Source organism: Tyto alba, unplaced genomic scaffold (genome assembly GCF_018691265.1).
Source record: "Tyto alba isolate M040663 unplaced genomic scaffold, T.alba_DEE_v4.0 Super-Scaffold_13, whole genome shotgun sequence".
NCBI lineage: Eukaryota > Metazoa > Chordata > Aves > Strigiformes > Tytonidae > Tyto > Tyto alba.
In genome coordinates, this window is record NW_024881275.1 from 6,841,537 (window position 1) to 6,866,730 (window position 25,194).

The 25,194-nt window shown below is 41.3% G+C and overlaps 1 protein-coding gene across 3 annotated transcripts in view; it reads right to left on the minus strand.

Annotated features, from left to right (window-relative positions):
- Positions 1–25,194, minus strand: part of VCAN (versican) — a 117,911-nt gene that overhangs the window by 91,315 nt on the left and 1,402 nt on the right. For all 3 annotated transcript variants that reach the window (XM_042787702.1, XM_042787701.1, XM_042787700.1), the window contains exons 3-4: positions 17,710–17,785; positions 8,502–8,873 (exon numbers count right to left, since the gene is read on the minus strand). In XM_042787702.1, coding sequence (XP_042643636.1) covers positions 8,502–8,873; positions 17,710–17,785 — 448 coding nt within the window. The remainder of the gene's footprint in view (positions 1–8,501; positions 8,874–17,709; positions 17,786–25,194) is intronic.

Consider the following 25,194-nt stretch of genomic DNA (forward strand, 5'->3'; position numbering starts at 1 on the left):
AGATGAATGGGAAGGAGGACGTCAGTATGTATAAGCCTGTGCAACAGCTGCAATAATTAGAAGACACCCTGGGGCTAAGAAGATTAAAGTGCAGGACTTTCATTGTTTCAGTTAGACAGAGAGAGAGGGGCAAAATCCATTGTCTGAGCTTTTGCACTTTAAAACACTTGTAAAGGGTTTCTTTCCTTTTGTCTATTTCCTCTCTCAAAGAAAAGGCAAGAAAGGAGTTGTCTTAGAAACAAATAAAGCAACTGGAAAACAGACTGCAGCAGTATACTGTTGTCACTGAACATCTGGCAAACAAAGTCAGTGTAATTACAGGAAGGAGTAGCAGCATCTGCAAGAAAGAGCACTCACAGGAAAGTAATTTGTAGCATCCAAAATTCACTTCTCTCTGAGCAAGAGAATGTAATTTAATCATTTCTCTCTGTCTTAGACCAGAAAAAAAAAGTAAAGTATTTCAGTTTTAACAAACCAGGGCTTCCATGGGTTGCAACTTTGCTTTATTACTTGCCAGGTTATCATGCAGCAAAACCTCATGGAACTGCAGAGGAAGGGCTCCTGGTATGGCTAATAAATTACAGTTCACTTTCACTAGTGAGATCACACTGCAGCAGCATGCACTCTTGGAGTCACATAAACCCTGAATTTCAGAAGTTGCGTCACACAGTAGCATACCTAAAGATAAAAGATTATGATGGAAGTGGTTGTTATTCTCTTAATTTCTATGTTCAAACCTTAGCCACTATGGTGCAGACCCCCTGAAATAACCCCCAACCAGCTGCCAAAGCTACCATAGTTTGGTGATCCCCCTTGCCTTTAATGCAGAAGAAAATTAACATTACAAATACGCACCAAAATAGAGGTTACAGGACTGAGCACTGTATGAAAGGAAGGAATAGGGCAGCATATTCAGCTTCCTGCATGAATAATTCATTTGTGTTCCTCATTTGAGGTTTTGCACCCATCTTCTGACCCCTGTCTTAGGCTCTGGCAACTTGAGAAGAACAGGCTCCCTTTGCATCAGCAGGAGCTCCCTTGCCAAACGCCTCAGGGAACTTCTCATCTTGCATAGAGAAAGTGCCTATCAACCCCTCTGCTCTGTCAGCCCCACTGCCTCCTTACTCTCCAAGGACAGAGACTTCTTGTGCTACCTCACACATTACTCCTCTGTGCAAAAACTGCACATCAGTCCTCACAGAGCCACACAGTTGAGTGCAGGTGTATGTGAGCTCCTCTGACTAAATTGGTCCAGATAAGGAAAGCACTTGATGCTGAGCTTTAACTGTATTTTTCTCAGAGGGAGGACTTCTTTACTACCTGTATTAATCTCTGAATATACAGTGAGATCACCTGCCCCAGCCCGTTTGCTATCTCTGCACAGCAGCGTACTAGGTCACACAAGTGTTCACTGAGGCTAAGGCCCTGCTACTTAAATTAAAATTACTTTTAAAAAAATTATACTCAGCCTCTCAGAACTGTCCTCATACCAGGGGATGACCAACATCCTAAAACAAGTTTAGCCATTGGTACTGGCCTCTGCTCTACCATCCTGCATGTGAAGACATGCCATGTGCTGCCTGGGGCCAGAGCTGTCCCACCAAAGGACCCCCTACCAGCCTGATGCAGAACCCCCCCCCAGCCTGCCCACTTGCTGCCATGCTCCCATTCCCTGTGTGAGGGACTCAGAGGCTTGATCAGAGTATCTGCTTCCTTGTTCCTAAAGTGCACTGCACATAGACCCTGGTCTTTCTCACCCAGAAATAAATTTCCCTCTCCCATCCTTTGATGGCTGCTACTCATTGTGCTCTTTCCCTTCCAGCTACAGAAGTCAGAGATTCCTTGGGATCTATGATTCAGGAGAGTAAAACACAAGCTTAAAAATGCAGCAGCCTGTGTTAATTTAGTTAGCAAAGAAGCACAGAAGTTCAACATCAAGAGGAGGTAAGGTTTCAAGACACATAAGTCTAAAAGATTAAATAAAAGTATCTCTTCAAATGCCATGCTTAAGAGATAATGAAGGAGAGTTCTGGCTGTTGAGAGAACAAATCAATTAGGTTGTCAACACACAATCTCTCAGGGCTAACAGCACAATTGAGTGGCAGCGTTCCCACAATGGAAACAACTCCCATTTATTATCATTATAATGCCTGCAAGAAAGAAGTTTGCATAAAAATGAAAACGTGAATTACCATGTACTCTGCCTCCTTAATTGCTGCTTCTTTCCATTAACAAGGTCAGTATTTTTAGCCTAGGATTTTCTTTACTTTTTAAAAAAAAAAAAAAAAACAAAAAAACACACAAAAATACAAACAAACTAAAAAAAAAGCACACTAAAAAGGTGTCTCAAAATTGCAGCAGAATCAAACAGGAACTACCAAAATGAGGCTTATGAAAGGAGTGGTCTCAAAACATCAGTAAGAAGAGGATGATGTGCTCCTACTGTTGGTAAAAAATATTCACTAACAAGATATGAAAAAGGAGCAACAAAACTGGAGGGATCACATTTGCTACTTTGATCCCTTTAAATCCAATGATGTCCATGGAGGATAACAAAAAATCAGCTCAAATGAGTGGCTTTTTCAGAATTTTTGGTTTTGATTACACTTGGTCATATATGGTATTTGTTATTGCCCAATATCATAGCCCCACCCAAAACAAGAGTTTCATTAAATATTTAATAATGTTTCAGAAAGAAGAGTACTGTTTCGTTGCATTTCCAAGTCAGCCTTTTACAAGGCATCTCAAAACTATTTTATACAAGTAGACTTTGTTATAACTAGAGAGAGGGAATAAACATGGACAGAGAGAGGTACAGAAATACTTTTATAAAATCCTTTCTGGGATTCAACTTTCCAAAGTTTGCTTTGCCTAAAGGTTAGAAGTCTACTCTAAACTAGTCACCTAAATCTAATTGTGGATCAGGGATATGGACTGCCAGAGAGCTCATCTCAAGCAAGACTCTCATCATAGAGTTGCTGAGGGTAGCACAAGCCTATATGATTAGCTTAGACTAGGCATGTGACCTTCAATTGTCAAAGGTCAACTAAATCCCACTCTGACTTCAGGTTTCCTGATTTCAGACTAGGCATCCAAGTCAACGTTCTGAAATTGTGTTCAGTAAATAATTATCAGGCAAGCGAACACTTAGGGACCATCTTCAGAAGGCATTACCTGCTGGTGGTCAACATCCACCTTGTTCCCAAAGGTCTCTACTGGGATGCAGTGAAAACCCCCTTGTTGCCCAAAAGCAGCTTAAATTGGGAAGGAAGCAGCAGATCAGTGTTAGCTACTGAGAAGGGAAAACACCTCTCAAGTATCAGAATGCTCCTGAGACCTGACATTGTCAGACAATAGTGGCAAGGAAATGACGAAGAATGAAAACAAAATAACATTAAGCATTCAAAATCTGTGAGGCCAAGGACTCCTAATGTGGGACAGTTTGACTTGTGGGTTTCATAACATCAAGAAGGGTGAGAAGAAAAGCTCAAAACACTGTATAAAGATAAAATTACAAAAGCTGACAGAGTTGCTCCTGAGCAAAAGAGAGTAATTCAGAGGGATGTGAAGAGAAGACAAAGACAACACATGGAAGGAAAAGCAAATATGAATGATTTGTTCTTTATACTTCTCTTCTTGTTGGAAGTTGAAGCATATAACACTGTGATATTGTCAGATCCACTCTGAACATAAAATATCTCTGTCTGAGAAGTTGATGTAATTATAGTAGCAACCAGGGTGTAAGGAAAGCATTTCCCACAATTAGTAACAGGAAAGGAGGTATCTAGTGTGATGAAGCTGGCCCTCTGCATGAGCCTGCAGACCTGTCAGCGCTGGGGCTGTCCTCTGTGGTTGCAATTAGCAAGCAAGGCAGGCATCTGGCTGCCCTGAAACTTCCTGCGTGGGCTAAAATTGTTTCACACTGCTCTCTTACACTTTCACCATCTGTAAAATGAAAATAGCAATGTATAGGGTACAGTTCAATCCAACCCCACTGATGTTAGAGATGAAATATGCAAAGCACCTGATAACCCCTGTGAATGGGTGCTCTCACTTGATTTCAGGATTAATAAAGGCATGTAGCACATCACGTAACAGGGTTATTTACAATACCAAAACAACTAGATTAAGTGACCTAGTGTGTCCTAATCCTACATTGCTATGACTTTCCCAGATCAGATCCCCAGGACTGTACACACCACCAATTCAACCCAGTTAGTAACATGAACACAACCACTCTTACAACCTTCTAAAAAAAAGGCAGTTCAGACTCACCTCCAAGCTGAGCAGTTTAAACAGATTTCAAATCAAATTATTTCACCTCTATCACAGGCTAATAATGCACATACATGTAAGCACTGCTCAGTGGTCACAAGATACCATGTTAAGCCACAGTGTCTTGGTGGTGTCTCTGAGCTCCCAGTGAACAGAATATAAGCAGCTGTTGATACCCAAGTAGCTGTCATAGGTTGTGCCTCTAACCAAAGCAAAGAAAAAAATCATAGAATTACAGCAGTTTCCAAGATCCTGTTATTCTTTAGAAAGATTTTACCTGTCAAAAAGGGATGTAGAAGAAATAGGCAATCGAGAGACAAAGGGTGATTAAACATATATATCTACCTTGTGAATAGTAACTAACTTAACCATCTGTGGTTAAGTGGTGGCTGAACCTGGAGGTTAGCTGCGGATACTAAAAATTTACAAATTTACATATGTTCAAAAACAAATGTCAAAAAAAAAAATCTCTGCAGGATTGTCTAACATAAAGCCATCACCTCTGTCTCAGGAAGTCCATGGGGGACAAGTCTCTAACAGCAAGAGAGTACATGAGAAAAGCAGTTACATTTGTCCTTTGGTATCAGATATTCCTGCTTTCATTGGAACAGGACACTGGGACAGACAGATATTTTGTCTGAAATGGTACAGACATGAGTTTGGGTTTGGCCTAATTTGCGAGGATTAAAAACAAAATCTTCTACTCAGATCCTATTTACAATACGAATAATCCTGTGCAAGGTAGGATTTGGCACTGAGGCATTTTGATTCAAAGTACTGAAATACAAGTTTGTCATGGTCAAAGAAAGCAGTTTTGTATTTACAACCCATTTTCTTGGTAAAGCTAGCATTTATACTGTTGTTAATAACATATAAATCTGACTTTTCTGAACTTTGGAAGTTCATTTGGCATCTAAAAATAGCAAATTAACTGGATAATTAAATGCAAATTATCAAATTTGTCTGTTGTGATAGCTACACAGAAAAAAATAGAAGCACAATTATACATGTCTTTTGTAGACAGTCTTGGTCTTGAGACTCAGGTTAAAAAAAATTAGGCATTAAAAGTTTTGCTGTTTAATTTCAATGACTAATACCAACAGTTCAACTTGTATAGCTTTACCTGGGAAAAACTATATGCTACAGAAACAATTATTTTTTCTTATAAATCCCATTTTTCATTCACAATACGTTCCATCACTGGTAAAATACATTCATCTGATGCACAATGGGTTCAATATCAGTTTTATATTTCTAACATACCTAAATGAAAGGATAGAAATAGCAATTACAACAATTTTTTTCTAATTCAAGTTAGTTCTCCCAGTTATCTATTATCTTATTTGCGAAGGTTCATTTGAAAAACAAACAGCACAGATGTCTAAGCTTATCTACCTGGCTTAATTGATTCTGGAATGTGCTTTTCATTGGAAAGTTTTAAATTAAGTTATGTCTGTAAAACAAATGGAAATCCTGAAAATGTCTAGAATTCAAGTCCTGCATTGATTTAAAAATACCCAAACAAACAAGCATACAAACACCATAAAATTATCCAAATAACAGAAGAGCAATTTCACCTACTTCAGCAGAACGAGGCAGGTAAGCTTTGGCCTACCTCATTTGGCTGTTTCAGAGAAATTTATTAAATTAGACTTAACACACATAACAGTGTTGGTACTTAGAGAAACAGATTAACGTTGCTTTCTGAAACATTAGTATCATTTCTTCCCACACCCAAATCGCCCCATACTTGGAATTTTGCAGACGCTTCTTATCTTTAATAAAATGATTCTGCTTTACTTTAGGGTTAAGCTATATGATCAAGCAAGCACTACCTGAGCCAGAGCTACCACTTTTTCTGCATACTTTTAATCCCCTGAAAAGCTAAAGCAACACATGCCTGCTCAGTCCTCAGAGAAAGAATGCATTTCATGTTTCAATTGTGATGAGCATAAAATGTGCAGAATAGCAAATCTGGTGATAATTTCACCAGGACATCATGGGTCCCCCTGCAAGCACCAGCCCCAGCTCCACCCAGGAGAGCTGACCAAAGCACAGTGCTGAACCATACTAGACATCAGCTCTGAAGTTACTGCAATTAATAGGGAAAGATCTCCCCACATCCCGCTAATGACAGGCAGCGAAGGATGCACAAAGGGAGTGTACAGAAGATCACATTTCTCCAGTCGTTATCACTTTGGGGTGCAGACTCAAAAAGACAACGTCATGGAAAGAAATTACATTTGGAACTTATATTTCAATTTTGGTTTTGGTTTTGCATTTTTTTTTAATAAAAGCCGAAATAAAAAAAATAAAAAAAATAAAATTAAAAAAAAAAAAAAAAAAAATAAAGCCTTACTGAAATGAAAGCAGAAGATTGGAGCAGCAACATTCACAGGAAATCCTTACAAGTCTGATAAATGGCATTTGTTTACTTAATGTAGAAAATGGAGAATGGAGTGCACTACTGACAATCTAACAATGCTATTTTCCATTTGGGTCAAGATTTGCCTTTTTCCCCTTCTGAAATTTTGACATTAAAGCAATCAAGGAAAAGAACAATTGCAGAAAGAAAACTGAGGTTGTGAAATTTTCTTTCAGTTAAAAAATAATCTAATCAGTTCATCTTACTGCAGTGTTTTGCAGAAGCACTAACTACAGAAGCTGAAGTATTGCCATAAATGATCAGATATGTTTTTGTAGTAAACATCTGCTTCCACATATAGATATGTAGTCAAGGGAGCAATTGAAAAAGAATAAAGAATGCCAGGTACACTAGCTACTGAAAAGTAAGGTTTGAACCAGGTTTTCTTTTGGTTTTGCCATTAGGACTAAACAGTTTACGAAGTTATACAGACACTAATGGTTACAATGATTAATTGTATTTCCAAATTAAGACCACACCTTCAAAACTTTTAATTGAATCAGTGTCGAAAGACTGTTCAAGTTAGGTTAAGCATATTGGAAGAACAATGCAGTATTAAGCTCACAAGAAAAATCTTAGCCAAAGCCATAATTTCCAGCTGCAGATATTAATGTTTGTTTTGAGATTCAGTCGTTTAAGTAAATACCGAATTTTCAAAAAACACCTAGGTGCAAAGGAGTGCAAGGCAGAGTCCAAACTAAGGCTCACATGAGCTGGTACAGCCACACAGCACAGTGTTGTTCTAAGCACACAGAGTAATTTGGGTCCAGAATTTGCATTTACATGGCACAGAGCCTAGGCTAATATGTCCTGTCTTTCAGCACAGTTTGTTAGCTCAGGCTCAACGCCAAACTGACAGGGCTATACAGCACCAGGCTCTGGAGCAGTCTTTATGCTGTACTTATTGTAAGCAGCTTCTTAAGAGAAAACCACCTATACATCAGATGCTCCTTTTGCCACTTACGTGTTTTTGAAACTCCTGTCTCTTCTATCTCTTTACATGTATACTTATCGCCCCTCAAGTTTTGGAGATTATCTCCTTATAGTGACGGCAAGCAAACTCTTAGCCCTGGATCCTCTACATGGAAGAACTTTAGCAGCCAGCTCCCCACTAGTTTCCTGCCGCTTCTGCCAGACAGGTTTCCTCCTACCTATCCAACCTTTATTACTGGAACAAAAGAAACTCTTCATTTGTGCTTGACATTCCTGTCACAGAAAGAATGGCTCCCAGTTTTGTTGGCATTATGATTTTGTACATCAAGTGGCAAGACAGGCCAACCATAGCTCCAGTACCAAGGCAGCTGCTTTTTTATATCCTACATAATTAAAAGGGAACTGCTTCTGACTACAAAGTCTGTCTTCTACTAAGGGCACTGACATTTTGAGACAGATGTATTAGTACAACATGTACTATGCTTCAAAAGGACTGGTTTGAGAAACCTTTAGAGTTATGTCCTAAAAATAAAAAAACATAAAAAAAGGTAAAAGGAAGAGCTTGTCTTGAAAAATATATAAACCAAATCAAAGCATCAAACTACTTTAGGAATAAATGAACAGCATTTATGACAGGAATCAAGAGTAGCCTCCCCAAAGATATAAGTGAGAAATGAGAGCGCTACAGCTTGGAAAGGATTCATAAGAATATATAAAAGACAGAAAGAGAATGGGAAGAATGAACAGTTAAGGAAGGGTAAATTGCTAGATGCTCCTTTAAATGCTCTCTAGTTATCTGTTAATTACGAACTTTTACAGTTTTAACTGGAATCACTGTTGACTACCAATGAAATAGATCAATCCTTACCTTCAACAGCCAATGATACAATGCTTTGTGTGTCTTCAACTCCGTACATAACATCGCAGCGATACACTCCTACATCACTTGCACGCAGCTTAGAGAAAGTCAGCGAAGCATCACCGGTCTCCTCTGAATGGATCGGAACAGACACTCTGTCTTTGTAGCTTTGACCTATTTTGATGTTGCCATTTTGGGCCACAAGGACTGTGGTTTCTTTTGCATCTTTCCCACTTTTATCCAGTTCAACCTTTGACCATTTGATTCGAAGATACTCAGCTGCATAGCTGGAGGCTATAGTGGGTGTGGTTGAAAAGAAGCATGGCAGGACTGAAGTTCCAGAGAGAGATCCCTTTACCAGGGTTTTTTTTTCTGCTTTAACTGGAGAAAGGGGAGAGAGAAGGAGAGAATGGACAAATCACATTAGTGGAACACTGAAATCAGAAACAGACACATTTCATTGTTATTTAATGATTCACAGACTTGCAAGACCTGAAATCCATGAACCTTAGCTGATTTGAAACAGGGCCGATTAGTACAAACTAAAAAGAGTTTGCACCAATATCCTAGGCTGATGATGGAGCCTTTTTCTGTTTGGGCAAATTTAATTCACTGTTCTCCAACTTGTTTTCTCCATGTTATAGCCACCAAGTTACTGACCTTCAAAAATTTCATCTGTCATATAAAATTTCAAAATACTGTAAGATCTATGGGTTTTTACTTCACAGGAGGAAGACCGCTCTGAGTGAAATTTGGTGAGTTACCTCACATCTACTGCCAGCCAAAAGCGTGCAAACAGGGGAGCTACTGATGTTTACACCTTGCCTGACCTCACAGTAGCTTGTTCATTTGCTCTTGTCCTAAGAGTAAAACACAGTCCACGGCTTTGCATACACAACATCCCTTACTCCATTATTCTTTCAAGGGTTAACTCTTTTTATTGCATACATGCTGAAACAAAAGTCTTTCCAATGAGATTTTCCCAAATAGTCATTCTTTTAAAATTATTTCTTTCTAGCCTCAGGGACTTTAACACATTGCAGAAAGAAGGTATTTCAGGATGTTAAAGCAAAGAAGGAAGTAAAGCACACAGAAAGTCCCTACTTGGCTCAGACTTGACATGATAGGACCTTTATCATTTTTTATGACAACTCCAGCTGCAAACACTTTACAGTGAAATGCTTCCATCTGACAATATCCTGAGGGAAAAGTTGACTACTGTTCATCCAACCTGCACACAGCAACTGTCTGAAGAGAGGATTCTGTTAGATTTATATTTTTATGTGATGTTATTTCACCATACATAATGGCTTAATGAAGATTAAAAGCTGATGCACTACAGTATCTATCTTACCTCTTTTACTGTCCTGCACGCTAACATTTTTTGAAAGATGAAACGTGCTGATCATCAATTTGAAGTGAGCTAGGATTCATAAAGTTTAGAAATACAATAACTTCAAATATTAGCCACCAACAGTGATACATAAAATAGAAGACACCAGCAAATGAAAACTCTCTAGCTATTTATCTGTCATAAAAAATATCACCTCTCCATAAAGAGTAGATCTTTTGGGGAAAAAAAAAAAAAAAAATTAAAAAAGGGGAAAAAAAAAGAAAAAACAGGAAAAATTTCTCATTGAGTTGATTATTTTTGACAGAGACAGGTGACTATATGCAGGATAAAGTATTTATAGTATTATCTAAAAAGTTTCAGTACAAGAATCATTAGCTTGATGGCCAAGCATTTTAATAATAAAGTATTAACTAGAAAAACAACAACAGAAAAATGGACTGACTAAGGAAGACCCAGAAGTTGGAATGGAAGTCCTCAGGTCCATTCCATCCATGCCTATCTAACTAGAAATTCTCAGGGACACAATGCAGATACACTCAAGACGACTGTATCAAAACTGATTAGTCCAGAGAGAGTATAACAACAGTGGAGTAATGCTGTTCCCAAACAGCTGCATTGCACCCAAAGGTCAGCTAAAAATTTCACATGGAACTGCACTGTCTGAGCACATTTACCAGTAAGATGCTCACTCTGTGATTCAGGCATGCAGTGAGACTTTCATTCTTCCATTAACTCACAAAGACCACTGATGGTACAACTCACATTTAATAGCCAAAAAAACTACCCACTTCATACACTTTGGGCCCAGATGTAGCAAGAATCTATTTGTAAAACAGAAAAAGACAAAAACCAGGACCAATATAAAACTGAAGACTGAAGAATTCACAAGGTTCGAAGACAAGACTGTAGAACATCTTGAATACTAAAGACTAGCTCAAAAGCTTTGATTGCATGCACATTTCTTTAGCAAAGAAAAAAAAAAAATCCATTGAGGTTATTTTTAAATTTTATTTCCATAAGGAAATAAAAATTCAACTTTACCTAGAATGAACTGATTGCGAAAAACTAGAAAGGAGGCATAGTATGGAAACACTACTGTCTTTTATATCCCCTTTAATTTCTTGAAACTTCACTGAGTTACAGTGGGGTAGAGATAAAGGAACAGAATAAATGCTCAGTCCTATCAGTTGTGATGGAATTACTGCCAAATTGCACAGGTGGGAGATTAAAATCAGCCTCAAAATATTTAGTATTTATTATGATCTCTTGTCATCTATATACATTACAGGAACTTTTTAAATGAAAAATGACCTAGTTATAATTATTCTGACTGACAGAATTTTAATAAACTTTTGAGAACATTGTTTCTGGTTATGAGTGATCTGGAATACCAGCACTGAACCCTGAAGAAATTTCCTCTCTTTAAAATTTGTGTCTTCATATCAGCAGACTGAAACCCTTGGCAAACAACACATATTATCATGATATGCAAACTAGATCTATCCTAAATTGGGCTACATTCCAGAATAGGAGACCAGGTAGCTACAAACATGCTCATCTAACTGCAGAAAGCATTATAAAACACTATATAAAACCACTCTTTGGTTTGATGAGAAGAGGGGAGAAGGGGACAGAAGGAGAATAAAAGGGGGAAGGGGAAGAAGAAGGGAGAAGTCTTCCCTACTAAAAAGAAAACAATTAAAAAGAATTTGCCACTGAAACATAAGATTAAGTGATGTTTCTGAGCAGTTCCAGAAAGCTTGATTTCTTGTAGCACTCCAAGTTAGTCAAATAGAATTTACTAATCGTTGCAGAAGGCATCAATATCTCCTATTAACCCATATAATTCTTTTGTTCCCTTAGCATCTTCCCTATGCTTATAGCCCATGCTACATGTCCTTTTCAGCCACTATCAATGGTATGTGATAGACTGTTCCTTAGAAGGGACATGGCAGGCAAAAATATGAACAAAACATTTTGTAACTGTTTGCAAATTGGAACACAAGCTGCGAAAAGCAGGTATTTGCCAACATTGTTTTATACCATATCTCCAATTTATCATGTAGGAACAAGGATACTTGTAGCATCATGTACTCTTAAACAAGAGGATGATTTTGAAATTACTAAACTGGTTGGCAAATAAAATAAGCATTTTTTTCTGTTGCTAACTAATATTATGCTCATGCATAATTAATTTCTTAGGGAAAATACACAGACGATAAAGAAACAAAATACACAACTAAATCTAAATCACCTGGCCACAAACATGTATCTTGTCAGAACTCCCAGCAAAGTCAGTGGGAGATTTGTGCAAAACAATGGGACTAGAGTGTCAGGTTGAGAGCAGCACAATGCCATCAGATTATGGGCACTCAGCAGGTAGCGTTCCTTAGCAGTTGGGTATTTTTGTTGTCTTCCCCTATTTAAATATTAAATATCTCCAGCATCAGAATAAGTAGCAGGAACAGGACGCAGAATGAAAACTTCTCCCATGTGACATCCTGACAGAAGACAGTCCTGTAACGTATAACTCAATGGGTAGGATTTTGCCACAATTTATTACTGTCTTATTTACTACAAACCTAAAGGTATGGCGATGCATTTGTATCAGTTTATCATGGGAATGATGGCATGTGGCACACTCATTTAAAAAAATAAAAATAAAAATTCCAGCTTGTCTTTTCATGTTTTTTTTTTTCCCTGACAAAACTGACTTAGGTCTTCCCAGTCCACCATTTTAGCTGCAAAGTCAGCTTATCCTACCAATGACACATAACTTGATAATTTTCTTTTGAAGTGGGAGACAATCAACAGAAGAACTTTGTGCTCGAGAACAAAGTCTCTTTCCCTAGAATTTCTATATTTTTTTCTCTTGTAAATTTTACAAAACTCTTAAAATAGAAATCTAAAGAGAAAAAAATAAAAATAATTAAAAAAAAAAAAAAAGAAAAAAGAAAAAAAAAAACAAAAAAAAAAACAAAAAAAAAAAAACAACTGAATTCTGCCCTTTTGTATTATATTAACCATAACAGCCAGACCAGTAAGTCTGTAATGGTCAGGAATTCTGAAGAAAAGAATGCCCTACATGAAGTGACACTGCTTAGAGGAGCAACACTGCTATATAATGAAGCTTAACTGAATGGACTGTTGCTACTGAGCATGAAGTCAAGAACCACATGCTTAGAGAATAAAATATTCTATTTATTTTAAGGCAAATTTATGAGACAAATAAATCAAATCTCATTTTTTAGCTTGTCAACAACCTCCCTAGACATATGGTATACTGCCCTGCCTACCTGAAGCAACAGAAAGGGTCAATGAAATTATGTGTTCGGTTAATCTGACTACTAACATTGAGCCTAAGAGAAGTCTTCTCATTAACCATAAATCTATTAATGAAGACACTTATAAATTAAAATGAATGCACTGCTTACACAAACTTGTATAAAACTCTGACAGCAGAGATAACAGCCTGAGACCCAACAAAAAACCCTCACTGAGTACTTCACCAGGTGATCTGTGGTCTGAACAAGTAGAATAAGAGGAGGTATAGAGTGATAAAGAACGGGCTACTTTCCTATTCTGCAAGAAACTCACAGGAAACCAGGCAAATACAAGTCTCAGCTGCAGAACTCAGCATAACATATGCAGACATCATAGGCATGCACACATGTATTTTGCAGCCCATAAAGAACATAAACATGATCAGATAAACTGATGTTTAACCTGGTATATTATTTATATTCCTTCAAAAGTACATCTTGCACACTGCAATCTAGGGGATTTCTACTATTTATGGATTACAGGGCTGTCACAAAAGCATACTCACTCATGGCATGACAGACAGTCACTCAAAAAGGATAAAATAATCTCCAACATTGATTGTAATCACAAGGTCCGGTCTGTAAACTACAATATCCTAACACCAGCTAGCTCAAAGCAAGTAAATGCCACACTAACAGTAGGCATAAACTTTGCTCATGAACTTCTGTCATTAATCCTTCACATGTACCAGAGCAAACAGCAAAGGTCTTGCAGAGGGGCACTCCCATGACCCCAGAAGCTTACACCGCATTTCCTGCTGCCTTTCTGACACATATCATCTCAGAATTTAAAGCCTTAAAGAAGCCATGCAAAACCATTCTCAATTTGCCCTCAAAGGGAAAATACTTTTGTTGCTACATAGAATCTAATGAGCATGCCATGCAAACATGCTAGGTATTTATGAATGTGACCATTCACAAAGATGAGTGGAAGAGAAAGCAAAGACAGGAGTAATGATTAGTGGTGAATGCATAAAACTTTGCATGCTTACAACTTGCTGTGTTCTAAATTGAGCTTCAGGGTTTTTATGACTTAATGTTAAGACTCACAAATTCCAGGATTTACACTTTAAAATTAACTGCTGATTCTGACAAATTTCCCATATAATTCTTGAAAGAAAAATTTTAAACTTTCACAACAATTTTGCCTGAAAGCTTCTTAAAGGAAATATTGCAATGCATCATATTGAAGTGACTAATTACATTTAATTAAATCATACGGAGATATCTAATCCATTGAGCAAATGGAAGCACAGGAATTAGTATTTCATGAAAGATTTCAAGGCTTCAATTTTATATTTAAATTCAGGATCTAAAAAGAAAAAATTTGAAACTAAAGATTTCTAACTCTTTAAAATGCAAAGGTATATTTTATTTTAGAGTAGTTTTCTAAACAAAAGAAACAGCTGTACCTGTAAAGATTGTCTGTAATTTTGCAAAACTCATCCTCAAAAATGTTACTACATAAACTGACTGACATTTCTACAAAACAGAAGGATATTAGTTGATCCCACAAACTCTACTGGATCAATTCACAAAAAAGTTTTTCATCTGTCTTCTTCACCATGGCCGTACTTTGAACATGTTTAAGACTCTCTATGGCAAAAGTATGGTTCCCAACGTCAAAAATAAAACCCACAAAGTTCACAGAGTATTCTAGGAACATAAGGGTCTTTCTGAATTCCTTTTGAAAGATTCAGGCAAATAAGGACCTGTCAGAACCTGGTCTATACTTCTGAGAAGCCCTTACTGGGATGTTCGTATGGAACTTTCTTAAGTACTAAAAATTCTACTCTGGAGACATTTAAGGGGTGATAAAAGGTGGAGTAGGTCAAGGGACATGTAAAGGTGCCATCCCATTTTCTACCACTCTGAGGATCCATCCCACTCCTCCCCAGTTCCAGCGATGTGGTCCCAATCCCTGAATTCTGCCAGCACTAGCATTTTCGCAAGGCAGTTAGATCAAAGGTCTTATCCAGTGGAAAAATAACCTCCAAGAAATGTCACATGCTCTTTCAAACAAGTAATCTCTCCAATTCAGCTGGCAATATACCCAAATATATACTAGTGTCAGCACAAAGTATGAAAACCAACACCATGGGAGCGAAAAGGGGCAGGACTATCACGTCTAGTGCTGAAATGTATGTGCGATTAGACTGACCATAGAACTATGCCCTAAGTAAACATGAAGAGACTTTCAATAGGTCATAAAAGAAATGTTAGGTTTAAATTTCTTGTCAGATTCATTTGCCTTACTTATTATATCTCCTTATATGTTCTCCATCCCAAGGTTGATTTCCAGGTAAAATCTTTAGACCTCTCCTTGTATGAACGATGTACTGCCATTTACCCCATTTTTAAGCTGAATATTTATCACTAGCAGCTCTTCCTTTTCCTTTATCTTAAAACAGACATTTCTGTTTTAAATAAAACTATAAGTTAGAATCACAGAATGGTTTGATTTGGAGGGGACCTTCAACCCTGCCTGCCACAGGCAAGGGCACTTTCCACCATATCAGGTTGCTGAAAGCCCTATCCAACCTTGAACCCTTCCAGGGAGGGGGCAGCCACAGCTTCTCTGGGGACCCTGGGCCAGGGCCTCACCACCCTTACTGTAAAAAAATTTATCCTTATGTCCAATCTAAACCCACTCTCTTTCAGTTTAAAACTGTTGCCCTTTGTCCTGCTCTGGTAAAAAGTCTCTCTCCATCTTTCTTATAAGCCCCCTTTAATATAACTAGCTTATCAAATAAAAACGTTCAAGTTCACCATGTAGACTTACATTGCAAGTCCGCTGCCTCTTCTGACAATCATTTAATTTGTCTCTCCAAATGCTTCATACAAACAAATTATTAACTGTCAGCTACAGATCCAAGATCCATACATCAGTATACACTTACAGACATTTTTACTAAGTAAAAAAAATGGAGTGGGGAAGCTTGACATTTTATAACCAAATCCATCTCAGCCCTCTACAAATAAGAAAAAGGAAGCTCAGTTTTAGTGGCTTGCCCCCTGCCTGAAGCTTCAACTTTGTTATCTCTGAGGATAAGTCTAATTGTCCCAGCATGTTGTACGTTTAATGAAGAATGGAAAAATAAAACTAGCTTTAAGGAGGAAGTGATGGTAAAGGATGGTGTTCCCAATCTGCCCAAGGGAAAAAAAAATACACTTTTTTTTAGTTGGATCACTAAGCACAAGAGTATTTTCCTTTATCTTACAGGACTGCCTAAAGACTTAGCTAGCAACAGTGTTCAAGCTGGAAAAAAAAATGAGTACATTTAAATTTCCCAAAGGCTAAAATCAGTCTAAGCAGTTCCTGGAAAGAAAAGAACAAAAAAAAAAAAAAAAAAAAAAAAGAAGAAGAAAAATCTTGCTTTCAGGCTTGGGAAAGCTATTAACCCAGTTTTGTGAGCCTACAGCAGCTGTAGAGATCTCTTCCTTACTAAAGGCTTAAGTCAAACATTCAAATAACCATGGCAACCACACATGACTACATACTTCAGTGTTAGCATGTAATCACCAGGAAAAGTACTAAAGGCTCCTCCTTTCCACCCAAACTTAACACCTGCAGCTTGCTCCAGACCCCAGCAGCCATGGGACCTGCCACCAGGTTAGCTCATGGCAGCCCCCCACAACAGGGGTCTAGCAGCCAGACTACCCACTCCAGAGGCATGTCCCCATCTGCTCCTTGACTGAGCACAGAGCAAATCAGAAACGAGGGCTACTAGTTTCCCCTCCATCCCACTTGCACATGGCATCTTTCACCCTGAATACAGAGAGGTTGCAAGCTGTGACCTATAGACCCAAAAGGCTGCCATGGCACGATGTACATGAGCACATGCACTGGGATCTGACTAGAAGGTATGCCAAACTAGTATTCCTGTAGCCCAAAAACTCCCATTTCATTCACCATTTCTGCAGCCTGGCCAGGTCTGTCACAGGAACCTGCTCCTCCTCCCACACTGCTGGCACTGCTCGCTGCTCACTCCATGGTACTAGGCTGAAGCTCTCACGGAAGATGTCTGCCCTCCACTAAAATTAGCCCCACACATACTCCCACCCCTGCTGTCAGCCCTCACCTCATCTACTGGCAGAAGCTCCTCTGTGGGTCATGGAAAATGAAGGTGCAAAACGTACCTGGCCAACAGGTCCAACATTTCAGAAGCACAAGTTAAAGGATTAAAATGCATTCTGGAACATTTGGAGAAAGCAATCTATTTTGCTTTACAGAGTGTAATCCTATGGCACTTTATTATTACTTGAGTTATAGTAATGGCATTTAAAAACCTCAGGAGGCTTAAGACACACATGTAAAAACATTCTCAAAAACAAGCCAAGCCAACAGTTTTCTATATAAATCAGTAAGGCAATGAGGAGAACATGGAAACAAAGTTACACAACACAGCAAAAAGAGTGGCAGAGGCAAGACCAGAAACCGAATCTCCTGAGTTTGATTTGTTTCCTGAATCCTGGGAAATATCCTAACAATTGGATTAAATGGATTTTAATAAACAGTTCTGTGTATAAACAGACTTACCTTTTGGTAGCATATAGGTTATAACTAATGTAGAGTACATCCATAAGATACTTTTTATACTTAACAACATCTTGACCTATAAATAAAGAACAATGAAGTATGTGGTTAGTATTGCATTGTGTCTTTATCAAGTGTTGTAACTCAGTACATCAATATTTGTCATCGGTACCAGAAGCAGCCATATACTTTAAAAAGATGTTCAGCAGGACAGCGAATAATTCTTAATATATTGATCTTCTGCCATTTTATTCACTGTTCTAAATTTATTCCCATAGAGTGGTAGCAGTATATGAGTATAATCGGATGACTTTTCCCTGTTGTGGGGTCGCCCATTCAGATCCAACCTCTGAGTAGTTTTATGTCCGTAACACAAACTACCCTGTCATTTAGCAACAGCTAATCTGGTTCATGTCTGAAGGGACTCCCATGACAAACTTCTCATGAATTTTGATGGTGAGTCAACATCCACACTGTGATCCTTCCCATCTGCAGGCAGGTTGCCAGATGACTTCCTGCTTTTAAGATCTCTCCATATAATACTTTAGGGTGGAAATTTGTTATAATGACAATATGTCCCTATCGAATACAGATTCATAATGAGTTTCAGGTTATTGAGCCTAGAGTGATACACAGATATGTCAGCTCCCTTTGGGTTTGCTTCTCACTTCCTTTACAGGCCCCACCTTCTAACAGCTGAAAAGTTTTCCACATATATTGTATGTGCATAACAATATATTGCACATTCATAATAGTATATCTTCATTTTTATTCCAGTTCTTAGTTACACACATTGAATCCATAAATAGCACAAAAATGTCAAAAGTACACTAATAAGAGCATTACAAGTCCCATAAACATCAACTACTATGAAGGATTTATAAATAGTTACCATACAGTTACACATATGTATTATCTAGCCAACATACGAAATAATTTTCAGTAATAGTTTGTCAAACACTGCCGTTGAAAAATGTTTATCGCAGAATCCTGGGTTTCCTGATATTGATGTCAAAATATGATACTTGGGTTCTTTACTGGGGCAAGTAACATGAACTGATTTTTTCTTCCTGTCCAAGACAGATTACAGTTGAACTGCTTTACGGAACAGTGAAACAGAGATCTAATAGATATACATCTGTGTTATAACTATGGAATTTGTATTGCATGTATGTATTTTAGCATTTTTTATGTTAGCATTTTAGTTTTTTAGTACTTATATATAATGCTTTAGGGTTAAAACATTAACTAATGCATTCAAAAACTTCCACAAGCTATACCGAACATGATAGAAAGTCAGAGAGAGAAACATCTTCAGAACACTCCTGGTGACGTGTTCAACCTCAGGAAAGTTTTCTCCACAGTTTACAGCTGCAGCCCAAACTTCACATGAGTCTGTGTGAATTGGCACCTATCCTGTAATGGCTGAACCGTTCAGAAAGGATACAAAACATCTCAAACTATGCCCTTCCAATGAGGCAATCTCCAACATAGCAGCATCATGTTAAAAATTCCCACCCAAAAGGGCTGAAAACCCATGAGCTTTTCATTCCCTGTATGTGGAAGCCCAGAGCCAGCCGGTTGCACTGGGAAACACACACTGCAACCTATTCCCAGGGTGTGGAGGAAAGAATACAGCTGCTTTCCGTAGAGCAGGCTGCATGCTGCCAAAGACGCCCCATCTCTGCTTCAGCCGCTCAACAGAGCTGAGTGTATAATGTGATATCACTTATTTTGCAATATTAACTTCACGGAATTTGCACTCTTTATGACTGAGTCCCAAACAAGAACCGGGACTTCTTTGACTTCATTAAGTTTGAGCCCTGTCTGCCATAAAGCTTTTCCTTAAGTCTCTAACACATACCCCCAACACCATCCAGTCATAATTTTTATCTCTCCCTACACTTACACAAGCCAAGCTGTACGCAGAGAAAACAAAAGTGGCTATTTGACAACAAACTTTAAAAATCTATACTGTGCCCTGGTATATTATGTATGCCCTAGTAATTCCCTGTAGAAGGTTGTTAGGAGTGAGGAGGTTGCACAAAATAAGCCACAGACATCGAATGCAACGGATCAGCTCTGAAATAGTCATGTGATTGCTTAGATAAACACTTATATGATCCACATTATTACACAATATTAAAAAAAAAAAAAAAAAAGGAGAGATCACGCTGAGCCTACAGATGCTTAGAGTAGAAGGCCCTTCAAGCAACCCTTCTCTCCTGAAACTGCAAAAAGCCTCAAGCACCAAAACCACTGCAGACTAGTTCCTGCAGTAACACAAGCACTTTGAAGGGAGCACAGAAAGAAGACCAGCAGACTTCTCTACCTTCAGAGGTGGTGAATGCTGGGCAAGCCTGAAAGGCAATGCAAAAGCTCTGGCCCCTATGAAAGCAGAGTGGCTGTAGACCTTCTTCAGAGATGTTCTGTCCACATGTGTTTCCCATGCATCACACACTGGCTATGTCAACAGCTAAACAAAAATCCAGAACAAACTGTTTACAAGTTCAGCTTTCCACGTTTACCCATATGCTTTATCTCCCTTCTGCCCTAGAAGGCAGCCTTGTTTTTTGGGACCAGAAACAAAGGAATCGAAGAAATTCACCAAGAAAAATAACTTTTTCCTGGAAGACAGTCATGCTGCAATTAAACAGAGCTGGTGGCATGTTGCAACCCACCATCTGCCCCACTGCACCAGCCCTGCCCAGGAGTACCAGCGTGCTTGGCACTTGTCAATGGGAAGCCCATTGCCCTCAGAATCTCATTGCTATAGAGTTATGACAAGACACGGTGTAACCACTTCCACATTCAATAAGATGACAAAGCCAGCTGAGAGCTCTGAACGTGAGCTTCTGCCTTACACTACAAGTCCAGAGTACAGCAAGGACCTCTTCTTCTCATTCCTCTCCACTTTGCACACAAGCAGAGCACTGATCCTCTGACATCATGTTGGCCACTGCATTACAAATGCAATGTGAGGAATCTCATTGGAAAAAAACTCCTATCTTCAGCTTCCAGTCACTAAACACAATATATACACCCACAATGAAATATGAAAACAGAAAGACAACTGTGGAAGGATAATTTTCAAGATATCCCGTGACTGCTGAACTCAACCATCGCTACGGAAGAGAGCATTCTTGTCTGTGATGGCTACTTAGCTTTTTACCAAGTAGTGCAGCAATTAAACCTGCTGCACCAAGAGCTCGGATAGCTCAAAAAATTTGCACTGTTTGGGCATGGAACTTAATACAAGACACCTGCCAAAAATCCCCACCTGACTCTTGGAAAATCATCTCTCAACCTTTTGTTTTTCTAAATCTCCTCTACCCTGAGGTGTTTACTCAAGCAATGAAAAACACTGAGGGAAAGGGTCTGATTTTCAGCCCTTAGGCTCTCGAGCATGATTCCCATGTCACCCTCTGTGCAGAAGGGTTTTCACACTCCGGTCCTCGGTGTGCTCCCATAAACACTCCTGGGTTACTGAGTGCTGTTCCACTAGAGCTGCCAGAATTCAACGTGCAATTACCCCTGTCTCCCTCTCCAAATGACGGTGTGAAGATCATAATGGCAGGACCTTGCTCAGCCCCCGAGAGAAGCCCAGCTTAGGAGAAAGCAGAGCTCTGCAGATCTGGTACCAGCAATCCTCAAGAACCACAAGCAAGGCAGGGGCTGCTGCTTACACCTAGCACCCCGATTCCTGTTCAGTGCTGCCCACATCTCCAGGCCACCGCTATCAGATGTGACTGCTCCAGCCACCTCCCTTTTTGCTGGCAGAGACTACAGCTAACTGTGCCCTTTTGTAGCCTTGTGAGCAAAATCCCTCTAAAACTGGTTTGTATTTCCCATCCCCGCACTCTTCAGTTGACAAAGGCCTCTGCTGGCTGGCTGCCGTACTGCCCCTAAATCCACTGTAATTAGCCAAAATCCTAATCATACCTTTTTCCACAAGGTTTTTTTTTTTTTTCCTCTCTTGGTGTCACTACACTTGGAGTAAGAGAAAGCTGTAATACTAGGGACACAGTAAGAAAATCCTGCCAACTCAAGACTGCAAGACTTGAGTAAGTGTTTAATTTCCACCTTCTGTTAAAAAAGTATCTCACTTAATGTGACCAAACTTGGGTTGCCTGCTGGCCAGATTCCAAGTGGACTGATCCGTTTTATTAGGAGCTATTACAGGCAGACTGATCTACAGTAGTAATTTGCACTACGCTTTTAAGCCGGACGCAACCCTGAGCACAGTGTCTTTTAACCAAAACATGCCAAGTCCTTGACAAACTTCACATGTTTAAAAACTAGCAGCAGAGCTTCTCTGTGGGGAGAAAGCAGGGCTTCTATTTTTGCAGGCACTGCTACCTTCCCTTACCACAGCAGAAACTCATAAGAGCAGTAAGTTCTGATCAAATTCCAGCTCATGTTTAGTTTACAGTGTAACCTTGATCTCACACCAATGCTATTTTAATTTAACCAGATAGGAGAACATCATGTCTCTCTATTTTAAACTCCAGGTTGAGAAAGACAGTGAATTGTCCTCGTGTGGAACAGACTAAAATCTACCATCCAAAAAACTGTTCCAAATTTCTCTGAAGTTGGGACAATGAGAAATTAGCTACTTTCATAAACATGACAGTGTCTTTAAAGGCTGCAGCTTCTCAGGTAACACTGCGATTGATTCAGCACATGCTCTACAGCTGTATTGTGAAAGTTGAACATGTTCCTTAAACATGTAAAAAGCAGCTTCTGCCCATGGACCCTCCCTGCTTCCATAGTGAAAGCCATGTTCACATTAAGAAAACAAAGAAAAGGGGAGGGGGGAACCCTAACAGAATCTGGTACTAGAGAAGTGAATTGAGGTTGCTGCTCCTACTAATGGGTAAAACTGTAAATTACACAGCTTTCCAGTGAAACCCCAGGAAGCTAGCAATGACAGATCCCAAATGTAGTTCACCTCTTGCTACCTCCCGAGCTCTGCCCGAAACCTTCACAGCTGCTATCCTCTCTCAAATGCACACAGTCTGCACTTCCTTTTGCTTCTGCAGTCCTTTGATCCTTTTATGCCATCTGACTATTAATTGCTGACATGTATCAACCTCACAGTAAGTGCTGCCTAATTAACTTTGCCAGTTTCACCACGTCTCTGCCATGTGATTAATTAGCCCACTGTGCTGCCACATGGCAGACTCGGCCTGCATGTGGTTCATCCGTGGCGTCTGCTTAGCCCATTATCCCACGGAAGGGTCCTCCAAAGGCCTCCAAGAAGGTCCTTGGGGCATCCGCACTGTCCCTGCCTCATCATCTCCAGCGGCAGCAGCAGCGGGGGGAGCTCACCCCGTGCTGGAGCCTCAACAGGCGAGCGGCTCTGCCTCCGGCCCCGAGCGCAGGCAGGGGCGCAGATGGGAAAAGTGACCAGAGCACAGCGTGTTCTGGCGCTCCTTCGCTCTGGCAGCTGCCGAGAAGCTGCTGCCTGAGGACATCCCTCCCAGGCCAGCGCTGATTTATGCCAGAAGCGGCTCTGAGCTCTCAGGGCAGCCTCACGGAGGAGAAGTGGAAAATTGTCGGAGGCAGTGTGCGGAGTGAGGACCCAGCGCCCAGGTGCCTGCGGAACCAGGCGCAGCCCCGTTGCTTCTTCCAGCATCACCCCAAACACAGGCTCTGCCATCTTGCCTGCACTCCGGGATCGCTGCAGACTTCTTCCACCCCACCGCTCCCCAGCACCCATGACGCCGGCTCAGTGAAGGGAGTGAGAGGCACATGTGAGGAGCAGCAACGGGGGGGGGGGGGGGGGGGAAGAAAAAAAAAAATATATGTAAAGATGCAGCTCATGGCACTGGCGGGCACGACGCCACACCACCATGGTGGGGCTCAGCACAAGGACCAGCGCGTCGGCTGGACGAGTGTTTCCTCAGCGCGTCTTACGGACTCATCCAGCCTCGGCGTTAGCCCTGAGCCCTCGGGAGGCTGCGGCCGCCCTCGTCCCCCCCTCAGCCGGGCCCCGCGGCGGTGTCCCAGCCGGGACCAGCGGCCCCGGTCCCGCCTCACGCCCTGAGGGCTGGGAGGGCCCGGCCGCAGGCGGGAAATCCGCCGGTCCCGCCCCGCTGTCAAACACCACCCGGCGGGCGGCCGCTCGGGAGCGCGTGGAGCGGCCCAACGCGGCGGCTGCCGTTTTTTGTTTTTTGGGTTTTTTTTTTTTTTTATAAATATTTTATTGCGGTGACGAATTATTTTTGTTTTGTTTCGTTTTGTTCGTTGTTCGCCCTCCTCGCGAAGGTGAGGGAAACCTGAGCCCTCTGGCGGGAAACGAGCCGCTGCAGGAAGGGCGGGCCCGCGGCTGGCCGCCAGGGGGCGCCGCAGTGCCGCCGCCGCCGCCGCCGCGCCCGGCCCGTCCCGTTCCTCGAGAGCGGCCGGGACCGCGCCCGCCTGAGGCCGGACCCCCCCCCCCCCGCACCCCACCCCACACACCCCGACACCCACACCCCCGGCCCGCCGAGCCCCCCCCGGCGGGCCCGGGACGCCTTTGAGCAGCATACGACGACGAACCACCCCCCCCCCTTCTCCCTCGCCCCGGCAGTGTGTCCGCGGAGGCGGCCCCGCCAGCGCGCACAGTCCCCACAGCCAGGGCTTCCCGCCGGGCGCTGCGCCCCTCTCGCCCCGCCAAGTCTTACTCACTCCTTTTGGAAAGAAACTTCCCTTTTCCCTCAGCTTTTTTCAGAGAAAAAAAAAAAAAAAAAAAAAAAAAAAGCCAAACCCACCCAACATCCCAACATTTACACTTTTCCATCCTGCGGACAGGCTTCTGCAACACGTTTCAACGCTCATTCCTTTAAAGAAAAGAAAGCAGAAGCCATCGCAGCTTAATCCCGAACGCCGGTGCCCGGAGGAAGAGGGGGTGGCCGGGGAGGACGTGACCGGGGGGACAATGAGGGCTGGCCCCGGGCCTCGTCCGCTCCCCCCTCGCCCCTTTGTGTGGGGACGGTGCCCGGGGGCCGGATGGCGGCTGCCCGCGGGGTCCCGTCCCCGGCCGTGGGGATCCCGACCCTCTGCCGAGGCCGCCCCCCCCCCCCCGCACACACACACCCACCCGCTTTTTCCCGCCGTCGAAAACTCCCTTAATTCCTGCCACGATGCTCTCACTTTTTTCCTTTGTAAAACAAAGGCGGAACCCTGAGGAGCGGCGGGGGGAAGGCAGTGCCCGTGCCCCGAGAAGCTGGTCGTGGGTGTAAAAGAGGGCGTTTTGCTCCACTGACCTTGCGATCCTCCTCCTCCTCCTCACCCACCGCCCCCCCTTTTCAGCAATGAAAATGTGGCTCGGAGGACGCCTGCTCTCGGTCTCCTCCGGAGAGATGCTGTCTGAGCACCTCAGCCCCGCTCTGTTCTGTGAGCGGCTTTCCAGGAACATCAGAGTGAGGAGGGGAATAATTAAAAAAAAAAAAATAAAATAAGAAGAAAAAAAAAAAAAAAAAAAAGGGATGGGGGAACACACAAGAG